Source organism: Urocampus carinirostris, chromosome 1 (assembly GCF_059441175.1).
Source record: "Urocampus carinirostris isolate Australia breed hairy pipefish chromosome 1, RoL_Ucar_1.0, whole genome shotgun sequence".
NCBI classification, from domain to species: domain Eukaryota; kingdom Metazoa; phylum Chordata; class Actinopteri; order Syngnathiformes; family Syngnathidae; genus Urocampus; species Urocampus carinirostris.
The window spans coordinates 39,327,543-39,344,767 of NC_142349.1; the positions used below are offsets into that span (position 1 = coordinate 39,327,543).

The 17,225-nt window shown below is 40.3% G+C and overlaps 1 protein-coding gene across 2 annotated transcripts in view; it reads left to right on the forward strand.

Annotated features, from left to right (window-relative positions):
• Window positions 1-9,584: 9,584 nt before the first annotated feature.
• The window catches only part of LOC148374601 (insulin-like growth factor-binding protein 3), a 29,806-nt gene continuing 22,165 nt past the window's right edge, over window positions 9,585-17,225 (forward strand). For both annotated transcript variants that reach the window (XR_015850753.1, XM_088338515.1), the window contains exon 1: window positions 9,585-9,999. Coding sequence is in view for 1 of the 2 variants with exons in the window: in XM_088338515.1 (XP_088194641.1) it covers window positions 9,624-9,999 (376 nt within the window). In the remaining variant the exon portion in view is untranslated. The remainder of the gene's footprint in view (window positions 10,000-17,225) is intronic.

The following is a 17,225-nucleotide window of genomic DNA, read 5'->3' on the forward strand; positions in this document are numbered from 1 at the left end:
CACCATAAAACTCAGCATGATAGAAAGTGTTTGGAAAAGTTATTTTTGGAAAAACTCCAGTCAGCAAAAGAGTGGATTTGGTGCCAGGTGCCATTTATTATTCCACATACAGTAATCCCTCGTTTTTTGCTTAGTGTTATGTTCGAAAAGGTCCGTGATAGTCAAAACCCACTAAGTATTGTACTTTATAAAAGGTTTTTTTTTTTCAACAAATCATTCTATACTGTCAAATCATTATTTTAGAATTAATCTTACTGCTATATTGCGCTATTGTACTGTATTTATGTCATATCAACTTTACTTCAGATTATACAACCCCTAGCAAAAAGTATATGATCACCAGTCTTGGGCAAGCCCTCACTCAGACATTTTATTCTGAAGAAACAACTCAAATACAGCTGACTGTGAACAGTCCACATCTTTGGCAACCATACAAACAGAGTTACCTTCTTCAAGAGGTTTGACAATCCTGTCTTTGGTCTCAAGAGACATCTCTCTTGTTGGAGCGATGATTTTTGCCAATTCACTTAGTCCAGGAGCACTCCAAGGTGTGATAACTGCACTGTTTGGTACTACTGACCAAAATCAGTCTTATTCTAAGCCAGGTGCCCAATTGAGGAAAGGAAATTTACTTGGTCTGTCCTTATTTTCTACTCAATTGTTTCTACTCTTTCGACTCGATTGTTTCATGTTTGTGATCTGAGTTTTTTTTCAACAGAGTATAATGTCGTAGTGATGGCTTGACCAAGACTGGTGATTCCATATTTTTTGCGAGGGGTTGTATTCAGTTGGCATCATGTGGATGATTGTAGAACAAAAATGTGACATGAAAAGACAGACAACCATTCAATCGCTCATTCACACCCTGGGACAATTTGGACCTGCCAATTAGCCTGACATGCATGTTTTTGGAATGTGGGAGGAAACCGGAATGCCCGGAGGAAACCCACGCAAGTACAGGGAGAACATGCAAACCCCACACGGGGAGGCTGCAGTAGCTGGACTTGAACCTTGAACTTCTGCACCGTGGGGCTGCGCGCTAACCACCCAACCACCATGCCGCCACGTGCAATGATATATTATCATAAATTACAGATGATTTCTGAAGGTTTCAGGAGACCCACTTTTTCAATATGGCCCTGAATTGATATTTTCTATTTTCTATTTTTATTTTTGATTTTTGATTTTACCATATAATATTTTATATATATTTGATACTTTTATATTTTGTACTGCAGTTGATTTTATTTTTTATTTCTATTTTTTTGTTGGTCTGGGGGGTAATCTACATTCTTGTTGCATGCTGAATGTTTTTATCCAGCACTTTGAGTGGCATTTTTCTCCGGAAAAGTGCTCTTCAAATACATTTGATTTGATTTGATTAGAAAATGATCCACCTTACTTAAGATGATATTTTGTCGCCATTTTCGTTACAGGTGAAACAAAAATGTGGTATGAAAATGCTTTTACCTTCCTTAAGCATGTGGAGAAGTCCAACTATGTGGGCAATAGAAGGCATCTTCCTCTGTCTTTTGGTGCTTTTGTGGGTCCAGAAGGTTTTGTTGCCTTCATGGCTTTTGCCCAAAATTTGACATTGATATTTGCGTGTAGGTTGGTCAAGCTCTTTACATCTTAGACAGCTATGTTATTGACACACAGGCAGACACAGGCAGAAAATGGGTGGGGTGGCTGTTTAGTTAATTAAAATGCAGAACACAATACACAATGAAAATCTGCAAATTATTGAAACGGCGAAAAGTAAACTGCAATACAACGAAGTAAAGGTTAAGGTAATAGTATAAAACCATTAAAAAAGATTAAAGAGAGTGTTTTATTTAGCTCCTTTGAGGAGTATTGTTATTTTCAAATCATTGTAAAAATAATATTGATTTAAATAAACAAGAATACCTAAAGAATCGTACGAAAGTGCATTTTTTAAAAATATTCGTAGGTCGAGAAATTAGCATTTATTTTACATAACATGAGCCCTACTAAAAAAGGAGCTGACATAAGTGTCCGCCGTCTTGCTGCCACAGACACCCCAAAACTTCAAAAAGGGCAAAATAATTAGAAGTAAGATGGTGCGTTTCAGTCACTTTGAACCTTCGTAGTTTGTATTTTGCCTTGTTTTTTTAGCACTCGTTTTTATGTTGCACTACACCATACAGCAACAGCTTAAATAATAAATAATGTCCATTTAGAGAAAACTATGTTGCCAGGATTTTAAAGCCTTTTTTGAAATAGTCTTTTTTGGCAGAAGGAATGTAGTTTTTTTCCTAAATAAAGGGACAACATGTATTATTTTGTGTGTCCTAGTGGTTAAAAAACTTTTATAAAAAAACGATTGATTTACATACACACATACACAATTATCATCTAAATGTGTATTTTTTTAAGTACTTTTAAGTCTAGAATTTTGTATTCATTTGAAATAACATAGGGCACGCCTGTCATGATTGTCTGCGACCTTGTTACTCATGGTACCAGCAAGAACCCAAAATATTAAGGAAAAAAAAAGAAAATAAAAACAGTGCAGTTTGTCCAATTTGAGTTGCCGTACTTTGCAATCTTCTTTGTGCTTTGAAATAGAAGTGTGGGGTTGAATTACGAGATACAGTGATATCTAGTGGTCAAATATTACACTGAGTCCCTTGAAAACACTTGTGTCAAACATGCTGCCACGCTCTAGATTAGGCGCACCAAAGGTTTTAATCTGGCCCGCGAGACAACACCCAGAGAAGCACAAGAGGAAAATCGGCTGCAGTATGAAAAAAGTCTACTTGAAATTAACAAAGCCAGTATTTGTCTTTCTTTCTCTCGTTCTCTCCCTTTCTCTCTCTCTCACTCTTTCTTTGTTTCTTTGTTTGTCTATTTCTTTCTCTCTCGCTCTCTCTCTCTCTCTCACTCTCTCTCTCTAACTCTCTCTCTCTCTCTCTCTCTCTCCTTTTCTCTCTCTTGGTTTCTTTCTCTCTTGTTCTTGTTCTTGTTCTCTCTTTCTGCCTCTCTTTCTTATTTTCATCTACTTATCCGGCCCCCATTACAGTTTTTTTCTCCCATGTTTCCCAAAAGTTAAAGTGAGTTTGACACCCATGCTATAAGATGCATTGAATCGGAATTGACTACTACTCAAGAGATGGATAATCGTGCTGATATCAGTCTGAAAAAACGTGGTATCCAACGTCTCCACTCACAATATGTCTAAACTTGGTAAAGTCATTTATTTTGATGATCTATTGAGGGCGATGCTGTTTTATTATTCTTCATGATTGCTTTCTTCACCTTCCAAAATATTGTATATTTAATATTTTGTCTCGGTTTAAACTATTTCAAAGACATCTACATCGAATATACGCGATATTCCACTCCTATTGAATTGAGAGTATTATAGATGGCATGGACGTATGTGGCATATTAAGCTTGAAGCACACCCTGCGGCCAGGTTTATTTTTAGCGACACCTGCCTAGCTAGCGCCGCTCAAACGGTCCAAAAAACATTTCAAATTACACCAGATGAAAATGTGTCAAGTCGGCAACTCGTGTCGAACACATGTACAGTAAAGTAATATCCTGTGTGCGCACTATCAACATTCTTCACACTCCCCCTTTATTGAGTGGCTGCTCCACGGGATGACATTCCAGCAGCGGCCCATGTTGGCTGCTGCTATGCAGAAAATGTGCAGGTGGCTCCGAAAAGACCCCGTCCTAAAGAGGCCAGCGAGGAAAATCTGCTTGCCCCCCTCCTGACTCTCGACTCCCCTCCGCTCGCTCCCTGAATATGAAACATGTTTGGAATTCCAGCCAGAAGGTCTCTGCTGTAGGGCCGCCCGTGAAGGGGTGAGGGATGGCGGGCATGGTGCCAGATCTGCCTGGACAAAAGCCGGTGAAGGCATTGACGAATTCTTTTACATGGAAAATGTGAGGAAATACTCCAAGTGTTTTTCTTCGTAAAATCGATATATATATTTCATCGGTATACAGAGACCCCTCTTGGACCGATACGGAGACCTTGTTGGTTCACTGCTTCACAGATTTTGAATTTAATAGAATCGTCTTTATTGTCATTGATATCAACGGATTGTGCGTTGTGTTCAGAGCACACAGCACACAGCACAGGGGGCACGGGGGTTGTATGTGTCAGGTAGGAGTGACTGTCTGTGCGACTGTGATAAGCTGGTGTGTGCTGTCAGTCAAACAATTCAATTGAATGTAGTCACCCAAAACAAACTGGGAAGCATTTTGACCGCTAGGTCATTTTGAAAAAAAAAAAAAAAGAATCAACTACAATGAATCGAAAATCCGAGGCGGTTGTTATCAGCTCCGGGAAGCGACTTAGGGAGAGGGCAAAACCGAAGTTGCCGATTCAGCCGACTGCTAGGAACTCTTTCAAGCCACCCCTACCGATCCTGTATCCCACCAATGCCATTTACGCGTGGGAAACAGCTACATACAAGACTTGCATTTTTATCATCACAGAGACCTGGCTCAATCTGAATTTGACCAAGGTGCGGCTAGCCAGCCGCTCTCTAAATTGCTTTCTTACGTTGAGAAAGCCCTCAGATTTCCTTTAACTTTTGTATCATGGCAACACAGACCATTCGTTTAACTGCAATTCCGTGTTCTGTGTTTTAATTTGTAGATCTGTATTTGTTGATTGGTCGCAGTCGTATACGCTCCCTCGGTAAGGACGTCATCTCGAGGTAAGTTTGACCCTCGGGGACTTTGATGAAGGTGCGACGCTACTTTGCGGATTTTAACTTTTTGCAGGGGGTTTTGGTCCTCGTTGACCACGATAACTGAGAGATTACTGTATTCCATTTATTATCTGAGACAATGCCTTCTAAAGAGAGCTTGTCTTGTCTTTGTCATCCTGAGCTGTGACATCATCAGAGGAACACCAGCACCCTAGCAAGCCAGTCGCCATATCGTTTTTAAGTGTTAAATAGTCAAAGAGGCTACCAGTTTTTGAAGCTAAGAAAAACGTTTTTTTTGTTTGGATCTATTTTGTTTTGGACAACCCACCAAATAAAGCAATTTAGTTACTAAAACGGCAATAAAACACCCAAGAATGGTTAATTGTATTTGAAATAACCCATGAAGAGATAAAGAAATATATAATACATACAATTTTAAACTTGGGCAGCACGGCGGCGTAGTGGTTAGCGCTTGTGCGGCACAGTTCATGTCATGGGAACCTGTCGTGGGTTCAAATCCAGCTCCAGACTTCCTTTGCGGAATTTGTATGTTCTCCCCGTGCTTGCATGGGTTTCCTCCGGGCACTCCGGTTTCCTCCCACATTCCAAAAACATGCATTTCAGGTGAATTGGCCGGTCTAAATTGTCCCTAGGTGTGAATGAGCGAGCGAGTGAGTTGTCTGTCCCCGTGTGCCCTGCGATTGGCTGGCAACCAGTTCAGGGTGTCCTCTGCCCACTGCCTGGAGATGGCTGGAATGGGCTCCAGCCCCCCGCGACCCTAATGAGGATAAGCGGTACGGCTAATGAGATGAGAGATGAGAGATGAATTTTAAACTTAAATTTTGTAGTTTGAAAAAGCAACCCCCTAAATAATTGCTAATGCATAAAAACAACTCTTGAAAATAAACTTTTGAAGGGACATTGTGTCTGTCGCTGTTTTGTGTTGGGCAATCTAAAGTGAGTGGAATGAAGAATACAAACTACGGAGACTCAAAGGAACCAAACCGCACAATTTTTTGCCCAGCCTTTTATGAGGTGTTTTTTCTTTCTTTTTTTTTTACCTATAGCAGCAAGATGGCCGACAGTGATCACCGCTCCCTCTAGGTGAGGCTCATCTCATCTCATCTCATCTCATCTTATCTCATCTCATCTCATTAGCTGTACCGCTTATCCTTATTAAGGTCGCGGGGAGCCCATCCCAGCAATCATCGGGCAGTTGGCAGGGGACACCCTGAACTGGTTGCCAGCCAATCGCAGGGCACACGGGGACAGATAACTCACTCGCTCATTCACACCTAGGGACAATTTGGACCAATTCACCTGAAATGCATGTTTTTGGAATGTGGGAGGAAACCGGAGTGCCCGGAGGAAACCCACACAAGCACGTGGAGAACACACAAACTCCGCACAGGAAGTCTGGAGCTGGATTCGAACCCACGCAGGAGGTTCCCAAGACATGAACTGTGCCGCACATGCGCTAACCACTGCGCCGCCGTGCTGCCCAGGTGAGACTCATTGTATGTAAAATAAATGCAAATTTCCCAACATACTAGTATTTTTTTAAAAATGCACATTTATATGATAGTCCATGTATTTTTGCTCATTATTTATATCTATGTATATTTTGTTTATATTTCATGAGGTGCTAAAGAGTACAAATTAAAGCCGAAATACTACAAAACAACTAATCAAACATATTTCAAATAAAAACCCACTACCGTTTTTATTTGTATAATTGTTTTGTAGTTAAATAAATTACAGGGAAAACATTGGTTAATCAATAACAATAATTATTGTTATTATTATTACTTTTGTTATTTTTATTAATATAATAATAATAATAAAAAACGTGACCTGTATCTATTTTAAATATTCTCTATGTGGCCCCCAGAACAAATTGTTTGGATGTAATAGTGATATTAAGTGCCATTGGTAAAAAAATGAATTGAGATGAGGAGGGGCCACGGCTAGACCAGACAGCAAAGGGTCTTTGAACTTATTACTCAAACACTAACTGAATCGAACTCATACTTGGCGCACCCTGTGGGTGAATTTGGGTATTTCTCCTCAAACAAGGCTCACTTAATTTGAAAGTGTTTCTGAACAATCAAATGCACTGTGGTTCTTGTATCACTTAAAGATAAGATGTTTTATTTCGGCCGTGAGTGTGAAGATTCGATCCAGGGGCTGAATTATCTCAGCCGCAGAGTAACAAATGAGGGTGGTTATATTTTAGAACAGGGTTCGGGAACCTTTTTGACCTGAAGAGCCAGGAAACCAAATATATATATATATATATATATATATATATATATATATATATATATATATATATATATATATATATATATATATATATATATATATATATATATATATATATATATATATATATATATATTAGCCGTACCGCTTATCCTCATTAGGGTGGAGCCCATCCCAGCCATCTCCAGGCAGTGGGCAGGGGACACCCTGAACTGGTTGGCAGCCAATTGCAGGGCACACAGTGACAGACAACTCATTCGCTCATTCACACCTAGGGACAATTTATATATATATATATATATATATATATATATATATATATATATATATATATATATATATATATATATATATATATATATACACATATATATACACTTATATATTGTACATGTGTTTCGTTACATATCTTATTTTTCAGTATATTGTAAGAAAGAAATTCAACAAAGCCGCCAAACAAAAGCTAATCCTTCAGTGCAATTTATTTCACTGTGTGACGTTTGATCATTTTATGAAATACATGAAATCATAATAATTATAATAATAAATATTACTCTTAAAATATTTCTCCCTCTGGCATTTACTGAGGTTAATTTTGGCCATTATTGTGGTCTTAAACAATGGTTCCAAAACAAGGAGCAAATAAAACTGTGAAGGACGGCGACAGCTAATATTTAAACGGCTTGTTGCATTGAAAAGGAATTCCGTAAATTTGCACTCTGAGGAAAGTCAGAAGAGTGCAATGTAATGCTGATCACCAGCAGATGCTCCGCGGATTGTTATCGGGTCCGGGAAGAGACTGAGTCAATGTCTGGGGAGAAGGCACTCGCGGTGCTGCTGGTCCGGCCTAGTGTTTCTGCTACGTAACAACTCAAGGAACCCCTGCAGAGCCTGTACCTCACGAATCGCAGATCAATTGCCCATAAAATGAATGACCTATAACTATAACATTTGGGAAACCGCTACATTCTTGATGTTTGTATTTTAATTTTCACGAACACCTGGCTCTATTTGAAAAGCCCTGATGCTAACGTGCAGCTAGCCGGCTGCTCTCTACTTTGCTGTCTTACATTGAAATGAGAATTCCTCCAATTTTCTTATACTATTGTACAATGACAACAAAGACCGTTATTCAACTGCAGTTCTGTGGTCTTGTGGCTCTATAGATGTTATTTCGTTAGAGTCGTATATGTATTATATGTTACTCCTTTTTTTTCCATTTTCCTCACCTTATCACAGATTAACCAGGGGTCTTCTGCAACACTTGTCGGATGGAGTCACTGGGTGACCAAACCCCCCAATTCCAATCCCTAATGCCAAGCGCCAAGCAGGAAGTCCTAGGTTTAACTCGGCCCAAGCTCGAACCAGCAAACTCCAAAGGCCATCGAGGTATGTTTCATGTTACATTATATGTCACTGATATCTAATTAATGAATAAATGTTTGTACTTTGTGGGTTTTAACTATTGCAGGACATTTTTGGAATGCAACTCCCACAAAAAACAAGTGATTACTGTTTTCTGATGCTTGTCATTGGCTAACCGACTGAAAAATCTCACTGACATTTCTTCTTACCAGCTTTAAAGTTAGAAAAGCTCTACAGTGCTACCTACCACTGTTAGTGTGTTGCACTCCCGGGCTGAATGCGTTAAAATAGCATTCCTGTCAACCTGTATGTTTATTATGCATTTCAAGAAGCGTACGACGTACAAGAAAATCTGTACAGAAAAACGCAAATTTGTCAATTATGGGTGCCATCCGGTATAAACCGACCATCACAAAACGGCAAATCAATCAAGTCAGACGAGTTCGAGTTGTGTAGTGAAAGGAAGTCCGTCTCTTTTTAGAGAACCGGCTTTTTCGGCTCAACTCATTAAAGAGACCAGGCTCTCAAACGGCTCACTTGCTTTAATGCATTATATAACAAATCATTGGTGTTGTATAAAGAAGTTAAGAAAAAAAAAGAAGTATAAAAGGAGAAAATGAAAAAAGACAGGTTCGTGGTTAACCCTTTAATCAGTATATTACCAACAATAATTGAATGCAGAAAATGAATTCATAATTTGAATTTAAAAATGTATTATTCTACTTGATTATATTTGCATGTATTTTTTCCCTCTACAGTGAACGTCCAAGCTACTTAATTTATGAACTTTTTTATAATAAACCTCATTCATGTCGAGCAACTCAGTATTTCATAACAGAATGTTAATTAACAATATATATGATATAACAAAACACATGTACAATATAACATGTTAAACTACATAAATAAACACATTTGAAAAAAAATATGGTGTAAGATTTTTTTTTATATTATGTAAGGGAAAATACGACAGTTTGTAAGGGCATGGAGCCCTGGAGGTTGACAGGTATGTCTTTTTGAGCCAAATATACTCATGAAAATTACCCCATCTGGCCCGCGAGCCATATATTGCTCATCGTTGTTTTAGAGCTACAAAAATTGAAGTTGACCGACTTTTTAGTCATAAAGTCATGTACATTGCTGTGATTAGAAAAGGCAGAGAAGAGTGGAGGCAATTCATCAGCGAGGGGAGTGACTAGAGTCCCAGGGTCTATATATTGAGACGTTTCTGTTCGGTGGATTGACGCGAATGAGAGAGCGGGAGGAGTCTCCAGGGTAGGATTGCACACGTACGCCACCAGCATGGATTCGTGCTTGCGCGCAATCTGCGCGACTTTGCTGCTGGCGTCTTTGGGTTGCGGGTCAGGTGCGCTGGGTCCGGTGATCAAGTGCGATCCTTGCGATGACGGAGCGCGTCTGGCCTGCAAACCGCTACCCAAGGATTGCTCCGAACGGGTCCGAGAACCCGGCTGCGGCTGTTGCCTGGCGTGCGCGCTCAGTTTTGGGCAGCCGTGCGGCGTATATACCGGCAGATGTGGGTCAGGGTTTTCGTGCCAGCACCAACCCGGGGAGACCAGACCCTTGCAGGCGCTCCTGGAGGGACGCGGCGTCTGCGCCAACGCCACCGTCGCCCGGCGCCTCGCAGAGAAACCGACGCCTCCTGTCAATGAACTGCCAGGTATGCGCGCCGTGCACCTTCGTTTATGGGCTGGCGGATTCATCCAAATACCGATATTATTGACAATAAGGACGTATTTGGATTGGATCGATACTATTTCCCAGGGATTAATACATACCTGTCAACCTCCACGGCTCCATGCCCTTACAAACTGTCGTATTTTCCTTTTCAAAATACAAAATAATCTTAAACCATATTTTTTTTCCAAACGTGTTTATTTATGTAGTTTAACATGTTATATTGTGCATGTGTTTCGTTACATACATATATCGTTAATTGACATTTAGTCTCTCGACATGAATGAGGTTTATTATAAAAAAAAGTTAAAAAATGAGGTAGCTTGGACGTTCACTGTAGAAGGAAAAAATACATGCAAATATAATTAAGTAGAATAATACATTTTCTTATTCAAATTATTCATTTTCTGCATTGGATTATTGTTGGTAATGTACTGATTAAAGGGGATAACCACAAACCTGTCTTTTTTCATTTTCTCCCTTTATACTTCCTTTTTCTCTTAACTTCTTTATACAACATAATAATTCGTAATATAATGCATCAAAGCAAGTGAGCCGTTTGAGAGCCGGCTCTCTTTAACGAGTTGAGCCAAAAAAGCCAGTTCTCTAAAAAGAGACAGACTTCCTTTCACTATGAAATTAAATGATCTGCATTTTTATAGCGCTTTTCAAGTCAAGTCTTCCCAAAGCGCTTTACAGTGTGCTTCACATTTCCCAATAGCGTCCGTGCAGCCATGTAAGGCACTAACCTGCTTATTGGGGGTATTAGGGGTTCAGTGTCTTACCCAAGGACACTTCGACATGTAACACGGAGAAGCCGGGACACAACTCGAACTCGTTTGACTTGATGGATTTGCCGTTTCGTGATAGTCGGTGTATACCGGATGGTACCCATAATTGACAAATTTGCGTTTTTCCGTACAGATTTTCTTGTACGTGGTACACGTCTTAAAATGCATAATAAATGTACTTTGTACGGCAAAACCGTACAGGTTGACAGATATGTTAATACTTCGCTCCTACACCAATTTCCTCATAGTGCCATATTTCTTTGTTGATAGCACAGCCCTTTCTCTCACCCTCGGCCATTCTAAGTTTATGCCAGAGTGTGTAACTGAAAGGCGCACTTTTAGCATCTCTCTCTAAACCTAACCTAAATCTTGCCTGCCAGCCACAAGGGCCAAAGCTACCTACCAGAAGCTGAAAATTACAGAAGCGAGCATAAGGTGTGGACTTTTTGTCGACTAAAAATAAAGACAATAATTTGTACAGTAAAGTAGTTTCCTACTGTAGCAACAACCTAAATTGGCATGAGCACTTGAAAAACCAAGAGCTCACCTCGCAGAAAGCAATGAGCTGCAACTCAAATGTGCATGTGTTACTGTTCCTGAACAAAAACTTGTGTCACTATGGCAACAAAGCTTAGAGACAACTGACAGTTTATTTGTTTTGCTGACTTAATTTTCAAAAGATTGTGCAATGGACAGTATTTTATTTATCTGGATCAGAGTTTCTCAACTGGTGGGTTAGGACCCAAAAGCGGGCCGGGGACCTTTTATCAAAGGTCTTTGGTCAAATAATGCTAAGGGAAAAAAAGTAACTCACTGTCAATTACACTCCTTAACAGGAGATGGCAATAAAGCTTTGCAAATGCGATTTGACATCCACCATTTCCCACCACAGAAAAATACAGGTTAAGTTTGTTTGCACATGTTGAACATAACCAAACACAGATACAGTGAAAGATATATGAGATATGGATTTAACTATTTTGAAGACAAAGGAGGACAAAAATATCAGTGTGTTATGTAGATAGATAGATAGATAGATAGATAGATAGATAGATAGATAGATAGATAGATAGATAGATAGATAGATAGATAGATAGATAGATAGATAGATAGATAGATAGATAGATAGATAGATAGATAGATAGATAGATAGATACTTTATTCATCCCCGTAGGGAAATTCAAACTTCCAGCAGTATCCTTGAGTTGAAAATAAAACAATAATAAAGTAAAAGGAATATAATACATAAATACACAATGTAACGTGTTGATATAGAGTATTTAGATAGTGCTACATAAAATACACACTGTAATAAAAATACCGTAATATGCAACGTGGGGGTGTGGTTTCATGTGGGTTTTTACTCCCCCGAGTGGAGTTAAAGAGCCTCATGGCATGAGGAAGAAATTATCTCCTCAGTCTGTCCGTGAAACAAGACTGTAACAGCAGTCTGTCGCTGAAGCTGCTCTTCCGTTTGGAGATGATGCTGTTTAGTGGATGTGATGAATTGTCCATGATTGACCGCAGCTTTTTCAGTGCCTGTCTCTCAGCAACTGTTTTTCAGGCTGTCCAGCTCTATGCCCACAACAGAGCTCGCTTTCCTCACCAGTTTAGAATATTATATTATATTATATTATATTATATTATATTTTATTAAATTATATTATATTATATTATATTATATTATATTATATTATATTATATTATATTATATTATATTATATTATATTATATTATCTCATCTCATCTCATCTCATCAGCTGCACCGCTTATCCTAAGTAGGGTCGCGGGGATGCTGGAGCCCATCCCAGCAATCATCAGGCAGTGGGCAGGGGACACCCTGGACTGGTTGCTATATTATATTATATTATATTATATTATATTATATTATATTATATTATCTCATCTCATCTCATTAGCCGTACCGCTTATCCTCATTAGGGTCGCAGGGGGGGGCTGGAGCCCATCCCTGCCATCTCCGGGCAGTGGGCAGGGGACACCCTGAACTGGTTGCCAGCCCGTCGCAGTGCACACAGGGACAGACAGCTCATTCGCTCATTCACACCTAGGGACAATTTGGACCGGCCAATTCACCTGAAATGCATGTTTTTGGAATGTGGGAGGAAACCGGAGTGCCCGGAGGAAACCCACGCAAGCACGGGGAGAACATACAAACTCCGCACAGGAAGTCTGGAGCTGGATTTGAACCCACGACAGGTTCCCGAGACATTTAACTGTGCCGCACAAGCGGTAACCACTGCGCCGCCGTGCTGCCATGTTATATTATATTATATTATATTATATTATATTATATTATATTATATTATATTATATTATATTATATTATATTATAGGGCAGCACGGTGGCGCAGTGGTTAGCGCGTGTGCGGCACAGTTCCAAGGCCTTGGGAACATCCTGTGTGGGTTCAAATCCAGATCCCGGACTTCCTTTGCGGAGATTGCATGTTCTCCCTGTGCTTGCGTGGGTTTTTTCCAGGCACTCCGGGTTCCTCCCACATTCCAAAGACATGCATTTCAGGTGGATTGGCCGGTCCAAATTGTTCCTAGGTGTGAATGAGCGAGCGAGTTGATTGCCGGGATGGGCTCCAGCATGCCCGCGACCCTACTGAGGATAAGCAGTGCAGCTAATGAGATGAGATGAGATAAGATGAGATATTATATGATATGATATTATATTATATTTTAGTATTACATAATAAGGCAGCACGGCAGCGCAGTGGTTAGCGCTTGTGCGGCACAGTTCATGTCATGGGAACCTGTCGTGGGTTCAAATCCAGCTCCAGATTTCCTGTGCGGAGTTTGTACAGGGAGTGCAGAATTATTAGGCAAGTTGTATTTTTGAGGATTAATTTTATTATTGAACAACAACCATGTTCTTAATGAACCCAAAAGTCTCATTAATATCAAAGCTGAATATTTTGGAAGTTGGAGTGGGGCTTTTTTAGTTTTAGCTATTTTAGGAGGATATCTGTGTGTGCAGGTGACTATTACTGTGCATAATTATTAGGCAACTTAACAAAAAACAAATGTATACCCATTTCAATTATTTATTTTCATCAGGGAAACCAATATAACAGCTCAACATTCACAAATATACATGTCTGACATTCAAAAACAAAACAAAAACAAATCAGTGACCAATATAGCCACCTTTCTTTGCAAGGACACTCAAAAGCCTGCCATCCATGGATTCTGTCAGTGCTTTGATCTGTTCACGATCAACATTGCGTGCAGCAGCAACCACAGCGTCCCAGACACTGTTCAGAGAGGTGTACTGTTTTCCCTCCTTGTAAATCTCACATTTGATGAGGGACCACAGGTTCTCTATGGGGTTCAGATCAGGTGAACAAGGAGGCCATGTCATTAGTTTTTCTTCTTTTAGACCCTTTCTTGCCAGCCACGCTGTGGAGTACTTGGATGCGTGTGATGGAGCGTTGTCCTGCATGAAAATCATGTTTTTCTTGAAGGATGCGGACTTCTTCCTGTACCACTGCTTGAAGAAGGTGTCTTCCAGAAACTGGCAGTAGGACTGGGAGTTGAGCTTGAGTCCATCCTCAACCCGAAAAGGCCCCACAAGCTCATCTTTGATGATACCAGCCCATACCAGTACCCCACCTCCACCTTGCTGGCGTCTGAGGCGGACTGGAGCTCTCTGCCCTTTACCGATCCAGCCACGGGCCCATCCATCTGGCCCATCAAGACTCACTCTCATTTCATCAGTCCATAAAACCTTAGAAAAATCCGTCTTGAGATTTTTCTTGGCCCAGTCTTGACGTTTCAGCTTGTGTGTCTTGTTCAGTGGTGGTCGTTTTTCAGCCTTTCTTACCTTGGCCATGTCTCTGAGTATTGCACACCTTGTGCTTTTGGGCACTCCAGTGATGTTGCAGCTCTGAAATATGGCAAAACTGGTGGCAAGTGGCATCTTGGCAGCTGTATGCTTGACTTTTGTCAGTTCACGGGCAGTTATTTTGCGCCTTGGTTTTTCTACATGCTTCTTGCGACCCTGTTGACTATTTTGAATGTAACGCTTGATTGTTCGATGATCACGCTTCAGAAGCTTGGCAATTTTAAGAGTGCTGCATCCCTCTGCAAGATATCTCACTATTTTTGACTTTTCAGAGCCTGTCAAGTCCCTCTTCTGACCCATTTTGCCAAAGGAAAGGAAGTTGCCTAATAATTATGCACACCTGATATAGGGTGTTGATGTCATTAGACCACACCCCTTCTCATTACAGAGATGCACATCACCTGATATGCTTAATTGGTAGTAGGCTTTCGAGCCTATACAGCTTGGAGTAAGACAACATGCATAAAGAGGATGATGTGGTCAAAATACTCATTTGCCTAATAATTCTGCACTCCCTGTATGTTCTCCCCGTGCTTGCGTGGGTTTCCTCCGGGCACTCCGGTTTCCTCCCACGTTCCAAAAACATGCATTTCAGGTGAATTGGCCGGTCCAAATTGTCCCTAGGTGTGAATGAGCGAATGAGTTGTCTGTACCCGTGTGCCCTGCGATTGGCTGGCAACCAGTTCATGGTGTCCCCTGCCCACTGCCCGCAGATGGCTGGGATGGGCTCCAGCCGCCCCGCGACCCTAATGAGGATAAGCGGTACGGCTAATGAGATGAGATGAGATGAGTATTACATAATATGTAGGGAATATTACGACTTCAAGTTGAGTTGATTGGGTTGGTCATTTTCCTTAAAGTAAAATGTGAATATATCCTTTTACTTGTGATTAAGGCGTGTGTGTGTGTTTGTGTTGGTGAATTGAGACTAGTTGAGAAACACTGGTCTCTGTATGCATTTCTTTTTTGGTTTGACTCTCTTGGCTTTTGTTCTCAGACAGTTGTAATATGAATATTTATATTGATTTATTTATTCATAGTGTTGAAGTTTTCTTTGTGCTGTGTTAACAGGAACTATATGCTAACTCAAGAAGTGAAGGGTTCAATTATTCAAAGTTCATGATATTTTCAAGCAAAAAGTATTGGTATTGGATCGGTATCGATCAATACTATCCTGTATTTGCTTGGTTCGGATCGATACCCAAACTTTCGTCTCACTCACCCCTTGATGGCTGGCTTTAATGGCATACGCACGCGCACACTGGCGTGCATTGAAAACTTTGGAACCGCGCGTGAATTGAGCACAGGCTTGTCTTTATGGCCCATAGTGGACCTTTATAAGCTTCTAATTAAGTGCTAGAGGTGAGGGGACAAGAGGGTCTTCAATGTGAGCTGCCAAAGTGAGAATGTAGCTAAGCTGTCCGTGTGGACTGAGCTGGCACCCTTTTCAAATTTGCAAAATGTGTCCCGATAAATGGTACATGCTTTTTAGTTTTTTCTCGTTGTATGCCGAAGTAACAATATAATTCCTTTTACACTCTCTTGAAGCAACCTAGTGCTAAGGAACTGTGTAGGGTTGACTTAAGGGGCTTTATTTTGATCGGTGGGCAGCACCATGCAGCTCTTTAGCATTTACCCGGACCAGCTTGGTGGCCTTGAGGTAGGGTACCCGCCCCGGGACTGGGCAGTCACAGATTCAAACCTCGGCCGAGTCATACCTGAGAATTACAGCATTGCTACCCATCGGAATTGGGGGGGCTTGTTCACCTAATGACTCAAAATTGGGAAAGCGCTTCAAAATAAATAAATCTTTAGCTTTTTGAGAAATGTTTGAATTTTGGAAAAGATGGGGAGAGAAAAACAGTCATCCCTGGTGTTTCGCGGGGTGGTGTTCCAAATATGTCCCGTAATCATCAAAAAGGCAGAAACCCTTATTTATTTCTTAAACAGTGAATCAACATATGTATTACTCAGTTTACGGATTCAAGTATTTGTTTAACAAATAAAAGAGCAGTACTTTATAAAAGATTTTTTAAAAACCAATAACTATCAACTTATAAAGGGGACAAGCACAAAAAGGGGCGGGGCAAAAAAAGAATAAATCCTAAATATCAAATGACTAACTTTTATGTTTCGATCATCTTTTCATTTTGAGAAGAGTGTTTACAAGGCTTTTGTTTTGAGGCTCAACAAATTTGTTTTTCTTTTGTTTTTGGGTCTGTTGTGGTGCTGTCAAAATGTTTGGTGGCTGATCCCTGATTTGGACAAAGTAGTTATGATGAGCTATTTTTGAAATTTGGATTCCAAAAAAACCACTGTTGACATGAGTCAGGGAGTTTTTCCACCCCATATTGTAGAACTGATGGATAATTATAGATCTTACTGGGAGCGGAGCCATCGATTATTGTGCAACACTGTTTTTCTCAACGCTTTTTCCATTTATATACCACCGTTTTTGGCCAAATCCCCCCACTGATGCTTTTGGAAATGTACTGTTCCATAATCAAAGAGCTGTGCGGGCCAAGCTCCGCCCCTTTTAAATGTAATTGA